At 37.7% G+C, this 25,728-nt stretch overlaps 1 protein-coding gene across 2 annotated transcripts in view; it reads right to left on the reverse strand.

Annotated features, from left to right (window-relative positions):
* Positions 1-25,728, reverse strand: part of cdk14 (cyclin dependent kinase 14) — a 143,328-nt gene that overhangs the window by 29,571 nt on the left and 88,029 nt on the right. For both annotated transcript variants that reach the window (XM_065299044.2, XM_065299045.2), the window contains 3 exons: positions 17,600-17,720; positions 12,787-12,880; positions 1,385-1,448 (listed from right to left, as the gene is read on the reverse strand). In XM_065299044.2, the coding sequence (XP_065155116.1) occupies positions 1,385-1,448; positions 12,787-12,880; positions 17,600-17,720 (279 nt within the window). The remainder of the gene's footprint in view (positions 1-1,384; positions 1,449-12,786; positions 12,881-17,599; positions 17,721-25,728) is intronic.

Here is a 25,728-nt window from a genome sequence, read left to right on the forward strand (position 1 = left end):
TCATACAGTATAACCTGCTATAAAATTTTCTGTATCCTTTCATTTATTGTTCAAGAGCAGTACACACTGCCATCTGCTGTTCTAATACCGAACTACATCTGATCACTCATGGTTTATAATTATAGACACTCTCAAATTAAACCTAGAAATTTGGTTAGTATAAGACATTATATAACCAGACATTAATGCTTATTGATCAATGCAAGTCAGTTGTTTCATTTAATATATTCAAATAATGACTTTTATCACTGACACAGAAGATATCTGAAGTTTATCTCTAAACTCATGAGAATAAATATTTCATGTAAAAATACTGTAATGAAAAGAACACACATAATAAACGTATAGCACAGACTAACAAAGTGAATTTGAAGGAAGTAGATGATCAAATGTAATGTTCAGAGGAAGAGCAATGTGTGAGATTAATTCTGAACTCTCATGAGCTTCTCATTTTGTCTCATCTTAGGAGGGCAGTATACACTCACACACTACATGCTACATACTGCACTGCATTTGAACACAAACACGTCCCCTTAATGTTCTGGGATGGCTCCCATAAAGGGGTCTTATTAAAGCCCTTTCACACAGAGATTATGGACAATACACAAAAATGTGTCCGGGATCATTTGATTTTTGGTGCATTCACACTGCCAATGATTTTCTGGAATCTGTACATTGACACACATGCATCCTCCAGCACTTGGTAAGTTTTTTCCACAGCTAATTATCTGTGATTTCTCTTTCGACAAAAAACACGCGTGCATTTTAATTTATGATAAATCAAAAGGAGTGTGTTAAGATTGAGCTCTTTAAATCTGGGTTTTTAAATGCATATTAACATTCACGATGAGAAATGTCTGCAAACTAGAATGAAGTAGAAATCAGGAAGCTCGTCGCTATCAGCGCTGAAGCTGAGATCATTCACCAGCATACTAGAACAGCCCGTTCCTTTAATTTTTCTTGAGAGAAATCCCAGATAATTAGCAAACTTCAGAAGCTGTGGAACAAACCTACCAAGTGTAGGACTTTAAATAAGTCACGTGTCTATACGTGATCTTTACGGTATGTGTGGCAATGCATGCACAGATTCCGGAAAATCATTGGCAGTGTGGATGAACCAAATAACAAACGATCCTGGACAAATCCCAGACACATTTTCCATGTCTTTTCCGTAATCTCTGTGTGAAAAGGGCTTCTGGATGCCAAGTGCACCAGCAAGCCGTCATCCACTATGATCTGAGACATAATGAGCTCCCAGTGGTCTCCTGCTGCTCTCACGTCACGCCCGCGGGCTGATGGGTTACGATACACCCAAACAGACAGCTCATGTTCTCAAGGGTGATTCTGCATGTCACATTCACAGTCAGATGAGCAGAAAGTTTACCTGGTTTGAAGTGTGGGAGCATATGAACACCTGGCCACGTGTCCTCTGAGGGAGTTCCCAAAACCTGCACAACGCCACAGAGACACAAACACAGTTCAATCACAAGAGCTTTCACTGAAGTGTCCTTCAGCTTCAGACATTAACAGATTATACTGTAAACATGAACACAAACAACATTTAACTTCTCTAATTTGACATAATTCAGAATTTATTATTTACATTAACACAGTAGTTAAACGCAATACAGCACACTAAAAATGACTATCTAATGCATTTGAATGATATTATGAATTACAAATAAGATGCATTAGTGTAAACTCTTGCATTTTGAAGCATTGTTTGACACATTTCAGGTTGGCACAACATTTGAAGATGAGCAATTGCATCTAAAATCTTAGAAACAGCAGATGAGCATCAGATAGAAACCCAGACTGACAGCACATCTGCTGGAGAAACATCACAGGACATTTACTGCACTCCAGTACTCAAAGACAATGAAGATTTACAATGCAATACGTTTGTGATTGTGTGTGAGAGGAGTGTTGATAAAAACAGGAGTTTTTGAAGTTTGAAGCAGTGGACTGTGAGTCTGTGCTTTTATATAACAGTGAGTCAAACCGCAGGGATGAGCACAGAACCTCATCAGTCTGAAATGACTCAAAGCACTCCTTAATGTATGTTTGGGACTACACCAGGTTAAAGATGAATAAACGTAACAGATACTTGAGGAATCCCATACGGCAAATGTACGGAAATATATTTCAAAATATACAAAAATATATGCACTAAAATATATTTACAAATGTATTTACAAAAATATATTTTTCACCAATATATTTTTTGACAATTTTTTGTATTTTGAAATATATTTTAAAAATAAATATATTTGAAAACGTTTATATTGACGTCGCATTGGAAGAAAAACTCTGTATGTTACAAGCCTGTAAACATAACAGGTTTGAAAAGATTAAAATTAAATATATTTTCAACTGCAAAAAATATACTAATAATGGCAAGGAAAATATATATTTTCCTTATGGATTTTAAAATTAAAAATAGAATCAGATTATGTATTTGTTGCCCCTGAAATACATTTTGAAATATATATGTTAATATATGAAGGTTAAAACTAAATCTATTTTCAAATTTAAAACTAGGGGTGCAAGTGATCACAAAACTCACAGTTCGGATCAAATTATGTTTTTTGAAGCATCGGATCAGCAAAAAAAAAAAAAAGGATGGGAAAAATCTAATAACAAATCAAGAAATTACAAACATTTATAAAAAAGAACAAAGTTGCACATTAAGTAAGATCTAAAATCATTAGGTACAGAAATCAAATCACTTAAATAATAACACTGTATTTATTTTATTAATTAAATGTAATTATTATTTCTTAGAGCTTCAGAAGTGATTTTCTCTTTGTCTTGGGTTGATTAATTAAAAGACTTAAGTAGGTTAATTGAGGTTACTGTCTCTTTAAGAGAAGCACAGACTGGTTTCTGACTGTAATCTATACATAAACTTAAGACATAAACAAAAGTTTTTACTAAAAAAAGAATACTGTGAAGATGATTTTGTTTGTATGTGCCCTGTCAATAATATTTTATGTTCGCTTGCTCACTGAAACACGTCTCTCCGTGTGTGCACTATTGAGTGCCCTTAAACGCGTGCCCACACACAGACAGACAGAGGTCGTCCCACATAAAAACTTTACGTTGTTTTTCATTGGTCTATTCGCCAAATGTATTTTTTAATAGACTACAGTATGAGATACAGTGACCAGCTCTTGCTAAAGTTTACACATCAAGAGTTCTGTTGCAGCACTACAAAACTATATTTAATTAAGGCTTACTTTCTACAAAATGTATTTAGCATATATCAAAACATATTTTTGTTTGCCGTATGGGTCACCACTCAAGCATTTACATCTGACTCTTTAAAGCAGTGTACACAAACTGGGTCCTGGAGGGCCGGTGTCCCCCAGAGTTTAGCTCCAGCTTGCCTCAGCACACCTGCCTGGGAGTTTCTTGTGCTTAGTAAAACCTTAATTACCTGCTTCATGTGTGTTTGAACTCTGCAGGACACCGGCCCTCCAGAACCCAGTTTGAGTACCCCTGCTTTAAAGATGAAACCTCCAGTAGAGGGCAGTAGTGACCTGTATGAGGTTTGTGTAATGTTACTCGGCTCATAGAAGTTTTATATATGAAGGATTAAATAATAAAATAATAAAAGCTTCATCTTGATAAAAAGTTAATTGATTTAGGAGGAAATTAATTCTGCCTGTGCGGTTTCAGAATCTTGAGTAATAATTTAATCTGCATAGAATCAAAAACAAATTAATAATATTTAAATGCATTAAACGTCAACAACAAAACACACACACACACACACACACACACACACACACACACACACACACACACACACACAACTGACTAAATAATACATAATTCTCTCTCACCTGCACACCCCCAAACACACACAGATAAATCGCTATATGTGGTCACAGTCACGCACCAATAATTATGTTTTATATTTTGACATTAAGCCTTTGGCCACAAAGACTCTGAACACAAAAACATACAGCAAAAATTCAAGTCAAATCAAAACATGAATCACAAACCCATAAAAATCATGTGCAGCTTATTTTGTACCCATAAAAGAAAAAAACTATAATGTTTTATATAAAAAACCTGTAATATTCATGTCAACCAAATTCAGAAACAAAAATATTAGAAAATGGCTATTTTCTCATTCACATGAACTTCTGTGATCAGAAATCTGCAGTAGTTTGAATCCTCATAAGACCTGCAGAATCTCTCTCTCTCTCTCTCTCTCTCTCTCTCTCTCTCTCTCTCTCTCTCTCTCTCTCTCTCTCTCTCTCTCTCTCTCTCTCTCTCTCTCTCTCTCTCTCTCTGGCCCTTTAAAACAACCTCCACTCAGGAGCAAAAGCAATCTAGAGTGAAATTTGTCTTTCATATTGAACCCACATTGAGGGTAAAGGTTGAGCCCTGTAAAAAGTTTTTAATTATTGCAATAACTCAAGTAAAAGGTAAAATGTTTTAATCTTGCATTACTGCATTCAGCCCCAACACTGACTAGCAGAATAATGTTAGGTTTATCCTCACACATCATCAGCTTAATGGTCTATTAAAATCTTAATGGTCTGAAAAATAAGCCTAATTTTGTCTTAATAGTGAAATATGATGTGAATATTCTGCTGAATATGATGATGATGATGATGAATATGTTTTGTGATCTCACTTTATTGTGCTGGTGTTTACGATGGTTTAATGGGTTGATTGGTGGTCTGGTTATTGTACAGTCTAGCAAACTCTGCCTGAAAAGGTCAGAACACGAACACATATGAACACACACACACACATGCGCAAACACACATACATACACACATGCAAACAAGCGAACACATGCACACGAGCGAACAAACGCACACGACCGAACAAACGCACACGAGCAACAAACGCACACGAGTGAACAAACGCACACAAGCAACAAACGCACACAAGCAAACACACGCACACATGCGCGAACACAAATACAAAATGCATTTATTATGTATTTCTATTTTACAGTTTGCATTGTTGCAGTTTTACAGACTTTGCACAAAACAGCACAGACACAAAAATAATACTGTCTTACACTCATACACACCACCTTTACACTTTCTCTACCCCTAAAAGCGAGAGATATACAGTAAAGAATAATTAAGAATTCATAGAAATATTAGGAGTCTAACAGTTGCACAGGGAATTATGGAAACGTCTGTTTACTGTTTTTTTTACCATTAATTTTATGGTTATTATACATTTGGTAAAATACAGTTTCATACTGTAGCATTTTTGTTGGTATATTATCGTTAAATTCACAAAAAATTGTTGATTTACAGTGCATTTGTGAGAAGATGAGCTATGAGAAGATTTCGCATGACAAGATGAGATATAAGATAACCGACTAATATATTGTCAAACTAGAAAGGTTTACACCAGGGATGCTTAACGATTAATCGTGATTAATCGTTAGCAGAATAAAAGTTTTTGTTTACATCATATATGTGTGTGAACTGTGTATAAGAACTTTGTATAAATAAATGTACACACATGCATGTATATGTTTTAGAAATGTTTACATGTGTATATACATTTGTATATTTATGTATAATTTATATTATATATAAATATAAATACTTAATATATAATTTTTTGTTCTTAAAATTATACATGAATGTGTTCATATTTATGTTTATACATATTTATTATACACAGTTTACACACATCACAGGGTTTGCACATTTCACAGGGTTCAGTACTGTAGACACCGAGACCAATCTGCACCCACAGTGAATGTCAGCCGCATGCATTATTAATGATGGGTGAAGGAGTGTACGCGGATCAGGACGACGGGCATGCCAGTGTTTTGCTGATCAGCAGGGGAACTGACAAACCCCAGCGCTCGCTGACAGTCGTCATCAAGAGAAGAAGCTCTGATCTCGCTCGAAACCTGACTGAGCATGCCTGAATTTCTTCTTGCATAAGAGAGAAACTGCTGTAAACCTCTAGTGCTGCAGTTATACAACTAGATCTAGTAACCAAAAAGTTATAGGTTTAAATCAAAATGTGGAGTGGTGGGTATCACAGAGCATCAGCAGCTAAAATGACAAGTGTCAAGATTCCTTCACCTTAACGTCAGTGTAACCGATCCCTTCACATAAATCACTGTGTTTGCTTTAGTCTGAAATGTCACCTCTTTCTCTGGCACAGCCGCTGGGCAGAAGGTCACCACACACACCCCTCCTAAAAACCACGACCACCCAAACACACAACTTAATTTCCCCTGTCAGTGTTGAGCTTTAAGAAGCTTTACATTCAGCTATCAAATCTCAGGCAAGAATGTCTGAATGCAAAGTTATGTGTGGTCAAGTCAGATCAGATCAAAAGATGTCTGTGGATGAACACAAATGGATGTGCTACCCCAATACTATTGCAATGTTCTCGAATAACTTCACATGTAATACAAATAAAATGTTTTTTAATGCATAAACTGAACTGACATGAGTGATGTGAAGTAAACATACAAAAAAAATATATAGTACTGTCTGCTTGTTGCAGTAGTGACAGTAGTGAAGTATTTTTACTTTGGAAAACTTTACTTCACAACATTAAAGCATACAATCATACTATTTATTTCCACTACATTTCATTCAATTCCATTAAATACTCAAGTACACAAAAAATTAAGTGTTTTTTACTTTTACTCAGGTAGACGATTAACTTAAAGGAAAACACCACAATTTTTCAATAGTTTACTATGTTCTTACCTCAACTTAGACGAATTAGTACATACCTCTCTTTTCTCAATGTGTGCACTTAATCTTTGTACAGCGCGTCGTGACTGTGTTAGCATTTAGCCTAGCCCCATTCATTCCTTAGGATCCAAACAGGGATACATTTATAAACCAGAGTAAGTATAGAGTAAGTATGGTGGCACAAAATAAATCATGGTGAATTTTTAAGCAGATAAAAAGAGAAGAGCACTTAGTTTGCAGCTCTTGGACCTTGGCGCGCAGTAATACCATCACTCTTGACTACTCTCCCTCTCATTCAAACTTATGTCAATATTACTGCGCCTGAAGTTGAAATGCTGCAAACTAAGTGCTCTTCCGCCATACAAAATAGTTCTCAGTTTTTATCCGCTTAAAAAATCAACAATTTTTTTGTTGTGCCATACTTACTTGTGTAACAGTCTTTAAATAAGGAAAACATGCAAGTGTGTGGTTGCTTCTAAATTCATCCCTGTTTGGATCCTAAGGAATGAATGGGGCTAGGCTAAATGCTTACACATTCACGACACGCTGTACAAAGATTAAGTGCACGCATTGAAAAAAGAAAGGTATGTATTAATTTGTCTAAGTTAAGGTAAGAACATAATAAAATATTGAAAAACAGTGGTGTTTTCCTTTAACTCTTTCCCCGCCATTGATGAGTTATCTCGTCAATTAAGAGAAAACGCTTGAAGGTAGGATGAAACAAACCTGTACAGTATATATTTCTATGTTCTGATAAACATGAAGGAAGATATTTTGAGGAATGTTTGTAACCAAACCGACCGTGAGCCCCATTGACTTCCATAGTATTCTTTATTCCTACTATAGAAGTGAATGGGGCTCACAAACGGTTATGTGTGATATATTAAGAAAGACAGGATGGCCTGTGTGTTTAACTAGCTGTCAGCCTGGAGAACATCACCTGAGTTTAACATTACCTTATGAATATAGACACATCTATCTGCAGGAGATACATTACACACCGGGTTACAGAGATTACACGCAGATATCTTTATTTCACATTTGAATTAAACTGTCTGCTTTCATTAGAAAAGACTGAACAGTTTTGCTCTTACTTCCACTGCACACACGTCTATACTGTAAACACACTCATACACACACATGTATACAAACACACTCACTAATACACAAAATTACACATACAGTGTTTATTGGTAACTCTTTGGTAGATACTAGGGATGGGCATTCGATTAAATTTTTTTAGTCGATTGTCGGGAGAATTAACGATCGACTATCGATTAATCATTAATATTTTTATAATAAAAAATAATTATTTAACTTTTATAATTCAAAAATGTTGAATACAAAAATACAGCGTGTTTTCCTCCATAAGACCTTTATTACAAGATCAACTTGTGACAAATAGTTAAACTACATTTAGTTAGACAAACGGAACATATATGCGCTTGAATATGCGGTGCTCTAAAGCAGCGAAACCTGCAGCTGCGAGCCGCATTCTTAAACAGAGACCTCATTTGTTCCAAAAAATCATGACCTCTTCATGATTATTTTTTTTAAATCAAAACGGAAGGTCACAGATAACGGAGTATGGTGTCAAATATTGCACCCTGGTGGTAAAATGTTGAATTGCTGCCACACAGTGAAATTCATTTAATTGCTTCAAGACACATGCTACGCTAGGCAACGCAACCTGCATTAGATTAAAAAAAGTATTCGATTAATCAATAACAAATTAACGTCATCGACTAAATTCTTAACGATCAATTATCGATCGTCGATTAATCATGCCCATCCCTAGTAGATACACTTAAAAATTTCCATTACACTACTGCTATTACTGTTACTAATAAAAATAATCTCTGGTGGCCCCAAAAGTGTGTGGGCCGGGTGTGCCTAATGTCTTGAAAAGTAAAGCCGCTGGCTCTTTGATCGCCCCCTAGTGGCTGGCTGCAGTACAAGTCATAAACCCTGCCCTCTCCATTGAAACGGATGGGAGTCTGCTCTAAATAAAAAAAATATTTACACTTCCAATAAAAGTTTCCGAAACATGGTTTTGGTCCTTCGCTGATCATTTTTTTGATAAGTTTCATTTTAGCTAGTAATTTAATGCTATAGAAACGGGGCGTGTCGTTATGATTGGCGTGGTTGAATTGTGCGCGCGAGCGTATGGGCGGAAGTTTGATACCGCGGCTCCGCCTCTGGCTCCATGGTCGATTCCTTCTGCTCATGCCTTGGCTCCAAACTGATGTTTTTACGTAACATGGTGGCGACCACGGTCGGACATTTTTGGCTTCAATTCATTACAATGGAGAAAGGCGACGTCGTGTTGTCTATCTTTTTTTACAGTCTATGGTGTGGGCCCTTAGAATCGTCCTTAACCCCCCCAGTGTTGTCCCTGTTTGGCTGTATGGTTCCATTAAGAACCTTTACCATGTGATAAAACTTTCACAAAAGGTTCTTCAGAATATAAAAAGGATAGAAAGACAGAAAAGTTCAACAATGGTTTTTTATGGCATCAATGTGAAGAACCTTCTTTAGCTATTTTATTTTTAATAGCGTAACAGAAACACAAATGTGTCTGTGAAATCCATACTAAAGTCTCAAAATCAAATTCTGAGATAATGAGCATCAAGGTTAGATTTCCCTCAATAATTTCAATCTTACATGACCTTACTTAGTCAATATTGAAGACATCAATGTTATATTTTCCCACAATGTTCTTATGATGATTTAATGTGAAAAACAGTAAATCACTAAAATGATTTAAATAGGCAGGTTCACAAATGACACCTCAATGAATAAAACCGTGATGTGCCACTCCAATCTCAATAAAGTAAAACACAATTTTTTTAATCCAGACTAACAAACACAGAATATAAATCAGAGCCCATACAAGAGGATTTAACTGCTCTAAACCACCACCTTAAAGGAATATTCCATTTTCTTAAAAGAAAAATCCAGATAATTTACTCACCACCATGTCATCCAAAATGTTGATGTCTTTCTTTGTTCAGTTGAGATGAAATTATGTTTTTTAAGGAAAACATTGCAGGATTTTTCTCATTTTAATGGACTTTAATAGACACCAACAATTAACACTTAATTCAACACTTAACAGTTTTTTTCAACGGAGTTTCAAAGGACTATAAACGATCCCAAACGAGGCATAAGGGTCTTATCTAGCAAAACGATTGTCATTTTTGACAAGAAAAATAACAAATATGTAAGGGATAATGTAGAGGCAGCCGGTAGTTATCGGGAAATAAGCCCCGACAGTGTGATCAGGACCCGACGCGAAGCGGAGGGTCTTGTATCACACTGAAGGGGCTTATTTCCCGATAACTACCGGCTGACTCTACATTATCCCGCTTATTACACGGCTACTTGTCACATAAGAAAAAAAACTGGACATGAATATGAATTTGAAACATTTTATTGGCATATTTGTTTTAAATTAACATTTTTATCCTTCCGCGAAACTTTGCACAGATACCTTATTAAGATCCTCTGCTTCATACTTGTCTGTCTCCATTTTTTTCTCTTTTAGCCAGTCTTTGAGAAGTTTTAATGCCCATTCTGTATTTTTTTGTGTGTTGGCTTCGTAGCTGTCATGCTCTATTTTGTCAAGTTCAGTCTCAGTAAGCTCTCTGTGTCTTGTCGTGGTTGTCGAGTGTTTGTCACAAGATGGCGCCAAACAGACAGTAATCTTTATTGATCTTTATTGGCGCGGAGCGATCTTACTGTGGATTCACACCAGCCGCGGAAGAGGCGGCAAGCGCGGATGATTTACATGTTAAGTCAATGCAAACACGCGATTAGGCATCCTGCGGCGCGGTACACGCGGTAGCCGCGGCGCGGATGTCGCGGAACGCGCGGAAGGCGCGGGGCGTTCCGCGCGAATTGAGCGTTGCCGCGGGAAACGCGCGAGTTCAAAAATCTGAACTTTGGCGGAATTCCGCGCCGCGTTAACCAATCAGGAGCTTGCTGTAGTAGTGACGTGATTACAGGAAGCGAGCGGAGTGGTGTAGTCTCCGCGGAGTCGCAGAAGCCCCTCCCATGACGCGGATTTCCGCGTGAATTTCTCGAATGACTAGAATTTCACGCGCTGCGTTCACGCGCGGATTAAGCGAGTAAACTCAAAATGTTCAAGCGGCAAACTGGACGCGGTTCACGCGTTTTTGCCGCCTCTTCCGCGGCTGGTGTGAATCCACAGTTACTCGTAAAAGGAGTACCGGCTATGCGTTATTATTTTGGAGCGGTTATTATTCGAAAAGAACGAACCTGCAAATGTCTCAACTGACCAATCAGAATCAAGCATTCCAGAGAGCCGTGTAATAAACACTTTTAAAGCACAACTTTTCGTTTAGGTCCGGTCCAGCGCGACCTAACGTAAATGCGTAGTGACGTAGGGAGGTCACGTGTTACATATATAAAACGCACATTTGCGGACCATTTTAAACAATAAACTGACACAAAGACATTAATTAGTATCAGTTGACATACAACAACGTAGGAACGGTCGTCTTTCAACACATTTGTAAACACTGGGGCGGAGTTTCGCGTCCGTCCTCTGTGACCTCTTGACGTGATGACGTATTGCGTCGGGTCACGCTAGCTCATGACGACCGGATCTAAACGAGAACTTGTGCTTTAAAAGTGGATATTTGTTATTTTTATTGTCAAAAATGACAATCGTTTTGCTAGATAAGACCCTTATGCCTCGTTTGGGATCGTTTAGAGTCCTTTGAAACTCCGTTGAAAAAACTGTTAAGTGTTGAGTTAAGTGTTAAGTGGTGGTGTCCATTAAAGTCCATTAAAATGAGAAAAATCCTGCAATGTTTTCCTCAAAAAACATAATTTCTTCTCGACTGATCAAAGAAAGACATCAACATTTTGGATGACATGGTGGTGAGTAAATTATCTGGATTTTTCTTTTAAGAAAATGGAATATTCCTTTAACCATTTCAAATACCAGCAGCTCTCTTTCCAGAAACTGAATGTCAACGATAAGGTCAAATGTCCACGATCCCTTTCTCATACGGAGTATAACAGGACAGCGGCCTTTGAAAGAACACTAATGAATGATAATCTCTTAAAGCTGTGGAGGTTTAAGTATGGATGAGGCATCGCTCGGCCGGTCAGACTGACAGCGGGCGGGTCATCCGTGAGAGGAGGAATCGGAAAACAAGGATAGAATGAAAATGTCAGGAAATAAGAAGTTACGAGCTGCCAGACACGGTCGACTTTTCCATATTTATCAGGCTCCTGACAAAGACAAAACAAAAGCGCAAATAGAAACCAGCAGCTCAAACCTAATTAGGTTTCAACCCATCAGCATTTCAAAAAGAAATCCTTCAAGTCCTTCAAGGACACACAAACTAAACGTTTGCCCTTGGCTGCGCTTGAATCTTCAAAATGATTATTTTGTGCCCCAACAGGCGGGCAAAAAATTGCATCCGTCTGTGCACCCGTGGCTCGACTCGAACTTCTGCAAGGCCGCATGCAGTTCTGATGAGATGTCACGTCTGCATCGGTCTCTAATCTCTCTTTGTTTTTGAGGCGTGCGCCTTCGGCCATCTGCGCAGACGGCAGGGCGATCGATAGAGCTGGTTTCTCTGGTTCGGTCATTCCCCTGCGTAAACATGTTTGCCCACTGACCCTCACAGCCTGAAGGCTTCTGTCTCCACACGAACCCCAGGACCGGACCTTCATTCATCTCACTAACTGTCTGTATGAATTATTTAGCCGTCTGCAGGGTGAATATGAATTTAGTGTAACCATCACTCTCTGCTTCAATTATCAGAGTCAGATATTATTGAGAATGACAGCAAAGGTGATTACAGAATTCATGAGGTCCCTATTTAAATATGTATGAACACCTAGAGTTTGGATGTGTGTATTTTTTATTATTTTAATTGAACCCGGAAACTGAGTTGAAAAAATTTACAGAAAATGTTACATCATAAAATGCGGGAGAAATTTACTTTTTGCAAAATATGCTAATTTCTACTGACGGGTTCAGACATTAAAGTGCACTGTACAGATGAAACAGCTGAAACTCAGATCAGACACTCACCAGGAATATCCTCTCCAGCTGATCCTGGATATCCTTCATGCCTGGGAACGCTGCGACTCCCTGGATCATTTCCACAAAAATGCACCCAACACCCCTGAAACACAGACACATTCTGTTCAATTAAAAACCATCATAGAAGGTAAACAGAGGTTAAACAGACAGGTTTTAATGGTGGGGTAATGGCATAATAAAAAAAGTTAATAAGTAAATGTCTAACAAGAAAAAGAAACTGACATTAGTCCACAAATACAAAAAATTACCAAAAAACCTAAAATAGACAAATTTATTAAATGGGACAAATTAGCGCAAGAGCGAAATTGTAAAAAAGTGTTGATGGTAATATCTGCGGGTTATTACTAAAAAGACTCAAATTAAATAACACAGCACATTTACATAATGACAAACACAATCTACTAGGGGTGGCACCGTACATTAACATGCCCGTATGTTACCTGAAGCCTTGCTCAACAGAGCAAGTGTCCGCTGACTGCGCACGCACCTCGTCCGTTTGGGGAGGTGTTTACTCGACACACAGACTGGCTGGGTACCGGCATGATGAGACATCACGCTCGGCCAAATTCGCCTGGAACTCAGGCTTCTTGGGTTTCGGAGCTGCTCGCAAAGTTACTAAATTTGACGTGCACAAATTTAAATTTAAATTTGACGTGGCAAGCTAAATGGGATCTAGCGCACTCAACGCCCACTACCGTTGACGTAATTTTTGCCACATGCACCCTCGTGCTCGTGTGGATGCAAATTATAAACAAGGCTTACTGAAGTTGGCAGTTTGATAAATGCAAGTTAATTCTTCAGTTTAATCTTTGTGTGCTTCAAGTTCAATCTTTGTGTGCTAAAAAGGCACATACGTTCCTGTAGAGATAGCAATACACATTCTCCTTGTTTTGCCAAATAAATGAAAAACATGTCATCAATGTCTTCTCTCTTGCTGTATCAAAATCTCACCTAGCTTTTCTCAGAGATTGTCCAAAGTCAAGTCAAATTCAGTTTGTGTATGATTACATGGTATAACAATTTTGTTAATACTGTATCCTAAATTGTGGATAATTAAGCTATATATCATATGCTGAAGTAAATTTCTGGAGTGTTACTGATTAAAAGAAAAAACAACAACAAGAACGGCACAGAACTGAAAACCGTGACCCTAAAACCATGATACGAACCAAACCGTGGGCATTGTGAACCGTGCCACCCCTACAATCTACTAATGCTACGCAAATTAGTTCAGGGTCAAAAAGATGAAGGTTTACAAGAAATTTTGAAACACCTGCTATTGTGTGACTTCTCCTAGTGATTCTTTATTCATTTACTTCAGCAAATAACATGGCTTGGCAAACAATATTTTTGAAAAATATGTTCCTCTGCCATTCCAAAAAAACTGTTACGTGTACCATGCGTTCTCTGATCTCTGTGATGTCTCCTCCTATCAGCAAAAATTGCAGCCATTTTAAGCACAAAATGATTTTTTCAGTGTTAAATAATGGTGCAAATACCAGTAATATCACACGCCAAAAAACATTAGTAAATCGCGTTGCATAAATCATTTAAAGAAAAACTCCTAGAAATGCATATGCAATAAGGTTTTTAGTGCCAATTATCCACTGCATGTCTTTAGTAAATCCCAATAGTCAGTACTTAACATCAAAATGATAGTTTGCACTGGTGCAAGTGTTGTTAGTAAATCTAGCCCATAATAGGTAAAAATGCAAAACACAAAAAAGAAACAAAAAAGAAACAAAAGTTTCGCTACAGTTGATTTCAGGTTTAATTATTGGTCAGAAATATGTTGTTTGATTGTGATTTAAGAAATATCTGTCCAAGTACTTGGACTTGATACAAGTTGTCAAATATGAGGACTTGTAGGATTGTCTTGCATGACTAAAATAACCATAACACGAATGCCTAGTGGTGCGAGTTCCCTAAAAGATCTAAGGATTTGTTGTCCTTTTAAAGGCGCTGTGTGTAAGTTTTAGCGGCATCTAATGGTAAGATTGCGAATTGCAATTAACAGCTCACCCCTCAATTACAAAACGCATATGGTAGCCACCACAGGACGAGACAACATAGGAATGAAATGTAGCAGTTTGTCGGTTTAGGGCTATTTATATAAAAAGAACCGTGGTGTGTGAAGATAAAAATGACTCATTCCAAGGCAATAAAAACAATGCAGTTCATTATGTAAGGTCTTTATACAGTACATCACTGATAATATAGTTATGTAGATTATATTGCATTTCTGTCAAGAAATCTTTTGAAAAATTACACAATGCACCATTAAGAAATAACCAAAGTGCAATCTGTTCTGAGATCCCTCATCTCCGCTTGAGATGTACTGCAATGATATTTGTTGGATCAAACAGATAAATTCTGCTGTGATGAATGTAAATCCACTGCTGGACACAGTTAGTGGTGACATTAAACCAGTGAGGTTGTGTTCGGAACTACAGGAAGAAATGGATTTACATCTGAAGAAACATCTGGAAGCTGAAAATAAGTTTCTCTGGCACTGTGACTGTGTTTCGGAAACAGGCAGATGGCTGATTTGATGTCAATTTAGGGACAAGATGTGTCACAGTCAGACAGAAACAACCACATGTCAACACATAAAATAGTAGATTGAATTGACTTGCATAACCAAATTTGCATTTTTCAGTGTTTATTCTTTAAACCATTCCAGCATCAACTGAATATTTATGACAAGAACCGGTTAACCTGTACACAAGTTAATCCACACAAGTTCATCCAAACACACATTGGGGGAAGAGTAATTTAATATTTGACTCATTCATTTGCATGTTCCAGGCCTGTGGAAAAAGAGCAGAGCACCCGTTATAACCAGGGAGAACATGGAAACCCCCCACAGAAAGGCCTCCTGACCCAGCCGGGACTCTAACCCAGGGATCTTCTTGTTGTGAGGCAACAGTGCTACCCACTGAGCCACCCAATCCCCATCCAGACAACTGATGCAGCATATCTGTACCGTGTGACATACACGTGAGGAAATAACAGCGCAGATGACCCCCGCATCTCCGTCAGACACCTGCAGTCATGTGTAAAACTGTCCTCAGGATCAGACCACCTGATCTCACTTTTCCCCTCTCATCCCCCGCTGCTCTTTTTTGCCAGCGGTGGGCAGCAGCTGGGGTTCGGGTTTTGGGCGTCCCTGCAGAGCGTTTGTTCACAGATAGATGAGGTTGTGGCTCATTTCACACAAGAGCTGCATGTCTCATAAACAGACAAAAAACACACAAGAACCTCTAACACAACGCTGTTCTTATTAGCCAAATACTTCAGAAATCTGGCATTACAAGTTGTTATTATTTTGTTTCAACCCAAAATGCTTGCTTATTTTAACCAATTGTTGATTGGTGTTTTCTCAATGTTACAGTATGGGTGGTTGTTAAAGGTCCCATAACACACGCTGTTTCTGCTCATCTCATGTTAATCTGGAGTACCTATAGAGTAGTATACATCCTTTATATCTCTGAAGAGTCTTTAGTTTTGTCTGATTTATAAAAGACAGATCAGCTCCAACAAATGTTTCTGAAAAAGTACAAGATCCCATAGGCGTCCAGTGGGAGGAGCGAGTCACGAGCAAACAACACACACAAAATATCATCCCACTATCTCTGGATAATTTATCATTCACTACATGCTCGTATCATTTACATTATATGCACTTACGATTGCCAACAAAACACAGACATTTAATGCAGTTTTACGTACCGCCTGCGACTCATGAATGGGGTTGGGACCGCCCCATTTCAACAAAATGGAAAGCTAAACATGTCTTTCTTCTCCTTACATCCAAAAACACACTTCTTTCATGCCATTGTTGAGTCTTGCTATAAAAAAGCTGTCACGTGAAGTGATGCCTGTGACTTCCAATTGAAGGAACAATGCTACTGAGTGGTGTCGTTCATGGTACCAATGTTCGAAAAAAAACTTTCTGAAACCTGAAGTTCTGGCCCAAATACTTGTCACACGCCCCCCTTAAGATATTCAGTATGTTTGCTAGGAAGATGCTACTGTAGTACGGACCCAAGTCGAAATAGCTCAAACCCTGAAGTCTCTGTGATTTTCTGATCTACTGTATCATCCCCTCTTAAATGTAAGTAAGACTAAATGAAGTTTCATGATCCGTACAGATGATCATCATGTCTGATCACTCAGAGCTCACAGTGATTTGAGATGATCATTCATTTCTTTAACACAAACATTGCACATTACACACCAAAGTTTGAAATAAGTAACTTTTCTTATAGTATAAGCAGTATTGTTGTGTCTTATAAGAATATGAGATTTAATTCCTCATACAAATTCAGATCCAGGATCACATTCATGCAGAAAAAATACCATCTTCATAATCTTTAAATACTATAATAAAACTTTATGAAGTTATCTTACAGGCACCAGACTGAAATTGCAAACCCACATCATTTCACCCTTATTTGGGATCTTCTCAAAATACAACTTAAATCATATTTCAGACTGTAATTTAAACTCAATAAGCGAGAGGAAATCAGTTTTTAGTGTCATTCTGAGTGCTGTCCATGCTGAGATTATCTGACATTTCTGTGACATTTAAGTGACATTCAGTGATGCTCAACTGAGAGATGACGGCATCAGTGTGAAAGATGACTGAGACACATGATCTAATACATTACTGATGAACACACACGCATGCACAGATATATAACCTCAACACACCTGTATGATGATGTTTCAAGTGCTACACACAATGAATGTAATGACAGACTGTGATAGACGGCATGAGTAAAGAGTTAATCCTCACCACATATCCAGACAGGTGGAATAGTCGGTGGATCCGAGCAGAACATCTGGTGGCCGGTACCACAGAGTAACCACTTCATTCGAGTATGTGTGACTGGGGACAGACTTCGCACGTGCCAGACCTGCAGACAAACACACAGAAACCCTTCATATGTATTACTGTCATTCAATTACCCTTACCTAATATAAACTATTTATATATTAAATAACCAGTGCCTATTGTTGCACAAAATGTTGAATTGTCTCTCATTTGTGAGTAACTCTGAATTTGTGTCTGCTAAATGAAAAATAAAACTTCACCCAAAATGAAAATAATTTAATTATCCTCATGTTGTTTTAAACCTATATTCTCTTGAACACAAAAATATATTTAAAAAAATAATGGTAAGCATGCATGCAGTTGACGGTACCCATTCACCTACATAATAGAAAAACAAATATTATGGAAGTCAATGGCTATTGTCAACTTTGTGCTTAGCATCATTTATCAAAATATCTTCTTTTTGTGTTCATCAGAATAAAGAAATCTACTTTTGGATGTACTATCCCTTGAATGAATGTAAATACTAGGTCTGTCAATTTTATTTTTTATATAACTTATTTTGTATGCCATTAATCAAAATTAATCTTTTGACAGCCCTAGCAAATACACTACCTTTGAAAGACTTGACTGAAATGTGAACTTGGATCATGGTTTATGGTTAAATGCTTGAAATTACTGTGGTAGACAAACTATAGCTGTGCCAAACAGATTAATTTCAGTTATTAGAAAACTACAATTTTATTTTAAAATACAATTTTTTTTAATAGATGAATTAATAGATGTGAACTCCTTCAATATTCTTTTAAAATCATCTTAAGATGAAACTTCAAGAAGCTTCTTGATAAAATGACACGAGTATGGTTTGGCAATTTTTAGGCAAAGTGTGACTGCACTTCAGATGATAAAATATAACAGTTTTGATTTATTTTGGATGCTTTTAGTTACCAACACAATTCCCACAGTTACATTTGTGTGGTGTCGTAGTTGGACGAGTTTATTTTTATTCTGTAATGTGGAAAAAATATATAAATAAAGAAAGAGTGAGTATTTCAAAACTTTTGACCAGTAGTGTATTTTTTGGATAATCCAGTGAATTAAACATTTCAGAAAACATCTCATTTGATCCATTTCTGTTTTATTTGGAACTTGATGAACACAAACCAAAAGATGAGAGCATTCAGAATAAATGATAAATCTGACACCGGTGGAAAAACAGCTTCACTTTACACATAATATTATATTATATTATATTATTTATTGAGTGTGAGACTTGATTTTATAAATAAAAAGAGGCACTCAATAAATAAGACAGTTTGATAAATAAAATATGGTGAGATGAAACATATAAAGACTTTGTCCCTTAAAATAAAATGTCACATATAAATATAATACAATACATGCAAGTGTTACGTGTCAGACGTAGATGATTATAACATGCCAAACTATTCTGAGCTGTTTATAGGCTGGTAATCTCCATTCCTTAACCACTAAAACTCTCTGCTTACAGTTCAAGCATTCACATGAAACAGTTAAAATAAGCCATCATCCCCAGGTGGTGAGGGTTTGTTTAATGAAGACATTTCTCTTAAACAGACTTGACTTTTTATGTAAGGCGTGTAGGGCAGAGATTTAAATCCTTCTGACAGGGTGGAAATAACAGCACAGACGTTACGGCACTATAATTTGCAGTCAATAATCCCTGGCGCTAAACAAAGGGTTGCGTCAGAAAGAGTGAGAGGCTATTACGCCGGACGCAGCGAGAGGTTATCATTTTCTCAGCGGGAAGCAGGAGGATGGAGGCTCGCTGAGGTTAACACATCAGCGAAGTGTGGAGAGCCTCTAATCATCATTAAAGTAAATTGGTGAGTAATAGCCAGTCTGGGTAACATCGCAGTCCCTGCATCTGAGAGTTTAATTGATGAGAGAGAGAGAAAACAAGGCAGAGGAAGAGTGCTTGACCTATGATGAAGAGCAGATGAGAGGTTATGAAGGTCAGAGATGATGAAGGAAGTGGAGGAGGCGCAGGGTGGCTTGTTAAAGAGACCGAATGTCCTTTCATTCGTCCTGGGGCAGTTGTCATAGCAACGCAGCGGGTGGAAGCCGGGGTGTCTTTGTAGAGGAGGTAAACGCGCGAGCTGAGCTGAAATTAGCGATTAGCCGAACGACCACAAAGAGACTTCGTTTCAAAGGCAGGATGTGAGCATCACGGCGACTGTCGAGGGCTTCGCTCCTCGATTCAAAGCAGACAGAAAGTCACCTGCAGCTTAGAAACTGCGCAGGTATCTCAGGGTCAAGATGAGTAAATTATACATCACACAGTGTCACACAAGTCAGCGGGTGTGAGTGACTCTATCAGATAAGCACACAGAGGAATAAAGACCAACAAAGAGAATCACATGAAAAGAGCTGAAATATAGCCAGGACCTTTAAATAGAAATAAACAGCCCCTGAACCTCCTGAAGTCGGAATACTAAGCAGGGCTGTTGAATGCTTTATTCAGATTGGTTAACAACTGTTTTAAGGGTGTGCGTTATTTTTCAGTAAATGCACACCTTTGAAGTAGTTCCTGGTCTGTCGACCGCATTAAGGATTTATTATACTTGGGCTTTGCTTTGCACCGCAAGCCTCCACTAATCGCACGTGTCTCCACAAACAGACGAGTGTTTATAGTTGAAGTGCTTGCTGTTGCACTATTCTTTGAAAAGACAGGGGGCGACTCGAGCAATCGAGTCCAAAACAGCACAAAGTAAAGTCTCATACATATGTCTTTATTAAACGTAATCATTTCATTAATGTTTTTACTAAACAAACAATACAGAAATCTTAAGCACTGTGTCTTAAGATTTGTATTTTATTCCTCATCCATTGGTACATTTAATACAATTACTAGCCAAAAATTCTGAATCATATGTAAAAGAATTCACGTTTTAAATGGCAAAGTTTCCCTACTTTACTTTAAGAGAGCCAGAAAAATAGTATATACATTGTTTGACATGGATTGTTCAAAGAGATATACGTCGCAGGCTGTGTCAGAGTCGCCTTGAAATTGATCATTTTCAGTTGAGGATTTGTGCGCAGTTACCAAAATTGCCATGCACACCTCCATGCAAAATAAGGGCTCGCGCACCAAACGTGCAAGACCGCCCACTCCGCGTTGATATCATTTTTGCTGCGCGCACCAATAAACATAACTTTACATAAAACATAACATAAATTTTTTTAAAAATAAAAACCTGTCAGGAGTCTTGAAATAAAACACCTGAACAATGTCTTATGGTCTTAAAGGGATAGTTCGGCCAAAAATGATATTAAACCCATGATTTACTCACCCCCAAGCTGTCCGAGTTGCATATGTCCATCGTTTTTCAGACAAACACATTTTCGGATATTTTATAAAATGTTTTAGATCTTTCAGTTGAAAGATCGGCTCCAGGATGATAAACAAAGGTCTTCTGAGGGTAATCCGCGCGGTGTTGTTGTAGAAATATCCATATTTAAAACTTTATTAACGTAAATAAATACCTTCCGGTAGCGCCGCCATCTTAGTCGCGTCCGCATTCAGGATGAGAGCCTACGGAGGCTACTCTGCTGCTGCTCTGTGCCCCCGCCCTCCAAATTTGTCATACGTCACTAAGAAAACTGCGTACACTACGCTAATACTCTCTCCTGAATACAGAGGAGTCTAAGATGGCGGCGCTACCGGAAGGTATTTATTTTCATTAATAAAGTTTTAAATATGGATATTTCTACAACAACACCGCGCGGATTACCCTCAGAAGACCTTTGTTTATCATCCGGGAGCCCTTTGGATTTATTTTGTGAAGGATGGACGCACGTTTTTTGGATTTGAATGTCATGGACTATGGGTGGACCCCGTAACATTACATTTAATCAACTGAAAGATCTAAAACATTTGATAAAATATCCGAAAATGTGTTTGTCTGAAAAACGATGGACATATGCAACTCGGACAGCTTGGGGGTGAGTAAATCATGGGTTTAATATCATTTTTGGCCGAACTATCCCTTTAAGTGAAATAATTGACTCAGGACTGTTGAATTATATGAAAATAATTCAACATTTATTTCAATATTTATTTTCAATAAGTATAATGCACACACAGAAAATACAAACGCATGCATTTTACATAGTCAACTTAAAAACCAAACATATAGTTGAATCCACACCTCCACTATTCCCCTGTGTATGTTATTCACGAGATCTTTCATCATTATGACTAAAAAAGCATAACAGAAAGTCTGGTGGTGTTTGAATGGTACTGTACAAATACAGCATTGTTAGCAACATTCAGCACTTCTTAGTGCACTTCACATCAAGAGTGCATGTACATTTACTCACACATTTCACACAAAACTTGGCCAATCAATCTACACAGAAGTAAAACTGATTAAAGATCCGGACTCATCTACTGACCCGTCAATGCAGACTATAATCAACATATGATAAATGTAATACAGACACATTCATTGTCTCTGTGCATCACGTGTGCACTGTGCGCCCAGCTCAGCGAGCTCATATTGGCACTTGGCAGGTAATTTATATGCGGTGTGACAGAATCTGATATGCTGCTATTAGCGTCGTCTTCTTCATATACAGAATTGATTAACTCCCCGATCAAGTTAATGAAAGCTGCTGTTAGATGTGATCGAGCTGCACTCAATATTTGATTTATCATTACAAACAGAAGATTTGTTTGTGTTTGCACTAACAATCACACCTTAGATGAATCAATACATAGATGGTTTCTAAACAACTAAGAATGTTTTTTATGATATCAAAATATCTGGAATGTGTTTGTGTAAACGACATCCATGGGGAACATCTGACTGCCATGCATGAGACAACAAAACATGTTTATGACTCTCACAGGACGTCTCTACATTTAGCTGATAAACTAACATCTGCAAAGATAAAACTAATGTTTCAGATGAGATCTCCAAATCTACGGCAATAACAAACACTGTCCTGTTAGTTACCCTGATGACACAAAGTCATTACACCTTCAACACTCATCCACACATCTCACAGGGGAGTTTTGATGAACCTCCATCTGTAAAGACACCACTCCATTTCATTAATGTGTCTGGAGGAAGTGAGGAGAGACGGTGAGCTGGACAACGGCCCAGCAAGATTAATCTCACAGGGACACTGTAGCCCATCTGCCCCCCGTACCGCACCACCCGACTCCCATCAAAGGCTTCATCGAACAACACGTGAGGGAATTCTGAACCTGCAGCGTTCCTCGTGAGTTCCTGAGCTCTGTGCAGACGTTCACTGCAGACACACATTAATATAGACGAGAGCACAGGAGAGCACTTGAACATAGCCCTGCTGAACACTAACTCTGGTGTATGTTTACTGAATACACAGGGTTTTACTGTGGTACAAAGCACTGCGCCAGTAAACATGTCTACAGCCTGTGACAATGGATCAAGTTCAAATAACGCCTACAACATTTCTACAAACACAAGAGAGCAAATTTATAGAATTCTGCTTTTGCTGAAAATCAATACTTAAAGTGCACATATTTCATTGCTAAAAACAAGGTTATTTTGTGTACCGTACTTTACGGACTATAAGCCACACCGGAGTATAAGCCACATCATTCAAAAACGTGTCATTAAGACGAAATAACATACTGTATATAAGTCGCAGTGGACTATACAGTACATCGCGTTTATTTAGAAAATAATTTCACAAAATCCAAGTCGTAGAACAGACATTTAATCTGGACAATCTAAACAATAGCAGACAGAACAGCAGGCTGAATAGATGTCTGTATGTTAAAGTAATATTATCAGTTATTTAAACGATAAACCATAGCATACAGAACTTACCTGGAAGGTTGAATAGTCTAAATTAACCAAACAAACTAACTAGCGTGAAGTTCCCATACTCGTCATTCCGCATCACTGAATCCATTGAATTACATAAATACAGAAGCAGCATATAGAGGACTCTTGCGGCTGTAGACGGTAATGTTGTCTCTTGCCTCATAAATGTCAAAATTAATTCATACTGACTTACAAGGCGCACCTGACTATAAGACGCACACCAGCCAAGTTATAAAAAAACACGGCTTATAGACCAAAAAATACGGTATTTTGTGTAATACAATGTGTTTGCGTGGTTTATGGTTAAAAAAATATTTTCCATATACCCTATATTTTTGTTGCTCCAAATATCCCTGTCTTCCTTAAATACTTTAATTTTGTACAAAGCTCATTGAACTGAAAAGCGCTGTGTCCCTGATCGGTCAGCTAATCTGTACGCTGTGATTGGCCTGAATGACATCAGCCGGAAATGTGACGCTCCTTACCATGTTTGAAAGATTCGCTCACAATGCAATACTAACAGCAGTAAACTTACAGGCTGGGAGTCAAAGCAGGAGAAATTATGATAATGTCGGTCTTTACTACATCACCAATCCCAGGAAGTAAACTGTTGACTACAAACCATGTGTTTGTTGTAGTCCAAGAAAAAAGATTTACGTTGTTGATGATAACTCACATCATCGTTTACTTTGAGGTTTGTACCTTTTGCATATCGTTAACATGTACTAATACACACTTACAGTACACACCAAATGTCACGGTTGATCCGTGTCATGTCTTGTTTCTGTTCTGATTGTCGTCACCTGGACTCTTGTTAATTAATTACCTGCCTCATCACACCTGTGTATCGTTAGTCTGTTTGTGTGTATATATACCCCTGCCTGTTGTATGTGCACTTGCCGGATCATTGTCATTACTTCCCTGTCTGTTCCTGTGTTGGATGTTCCTGTTTTACTTACTTACGTGCATGTTGTTTTACTCGTCGTGTTTTGTTTCTTATTTATTATTAAATGTTATCTATTTATTGTGAACTCTGCGTATGCGTCCTACTTCCTGTTTCCCAGTCGTGACACCAAATGAAATGTAAAATCATGAATCGGATAATAGGTGCTCTTTTACACTAACAGATCCAAAAATTGAAAGAACAGGTGAGTAGCGAGGATTGAAATGTCATGGGTAGGGATCTAACTACGTATTTAGAATTTACATTTATGCATTTGGTAGACACTTTTATACAAAGACAACTAACTTTAACTTTTAAGAATAATTTGTAATGATAACTATGTTAGCGGCTGTTAATGGTTTATTATTCATCATTTGGAAAAAAAATTCTCAGTAAGTGATCCCAAACGATATCGTTTATTGTATCTTTATCATTATAGTTGTGGTGTGAAGTCTTTCTAATATAACATTTTTTAAAACAATAACTTTTATAGTTATAATGTGATTTGATCTTTACAGTGCATTCAACTTACAGTATTTTCCGGACTTTAAGTTGCACTTTTTTCATAGTTTGGCTGGTCCTGCGACTTCTAGTCAGGTGTGACTTATATGTCAAAATTATTTCATATGAACCAAAAGAAACTATTACCGTCTACAGCCGCAAGAGTCCGCTCTATGCTGCTCCTGTATTTATGTAATTCAATGGATTCAGTGATGACTGAATGACTTCGGGACCTTTTTGAACTTGATTTGGTTTGTCATGTTAATTTAGCCTATTCAGCCTCTCAGGTATGTTCTGAATGCTATTGTGTATCGTGTAAATAACTGTTTATGTTACTTTTACATGTACGGACATCTATTCAGCCTGCTGTGCTATTGTTTAGTTCAGTAATTCTCAAAGTGTGGTCCGCGGACCACTAGTGGTCCGCCAAACCCCCCCAGTGGTCCGCCAAAAGATGACCTGAACTAGGCAAGTGTTTATACAATCGTCACTTATTTAAGTAGATTTTTAATGCACTTGTGAAACTGTGATATCAGTTCTTGCCATTCTGTTTTAATAACGTAAAAATGGATCGGTGGCTAAACCAAAGAGGAGTCAAAATAAAAGATCAAGCATCAACTGAAAGCAGCTAAAATCCACATATCTATTAGTTTTGTAATGTACTAGTTTTTGTTTCATGGGTAAAATTCCTGTAATTTCAGTGATATTGGACATTAAGGGGAAAATTTTTTTCAGCATTTTATTGTTACCATGGTTACAACCATAGACTTCAAATACCCACCACCTCA

Source organism: Paramisgurnus dabryanus, chromosome 13, assembly GCF_030506205.2.
Source record: "Paramisgurnus dabryanus chromosome 13, PD_genome_1.1, whole genome shotgun sequence".
In the NCBI taxonomy this organism is placed as follows: Eukaryota; Metazoa; Chordata; class Actinopteri; order Cypriniformes; family Cobitidae; genus Paramisgurnus; species Paramisgurnus dabryanus.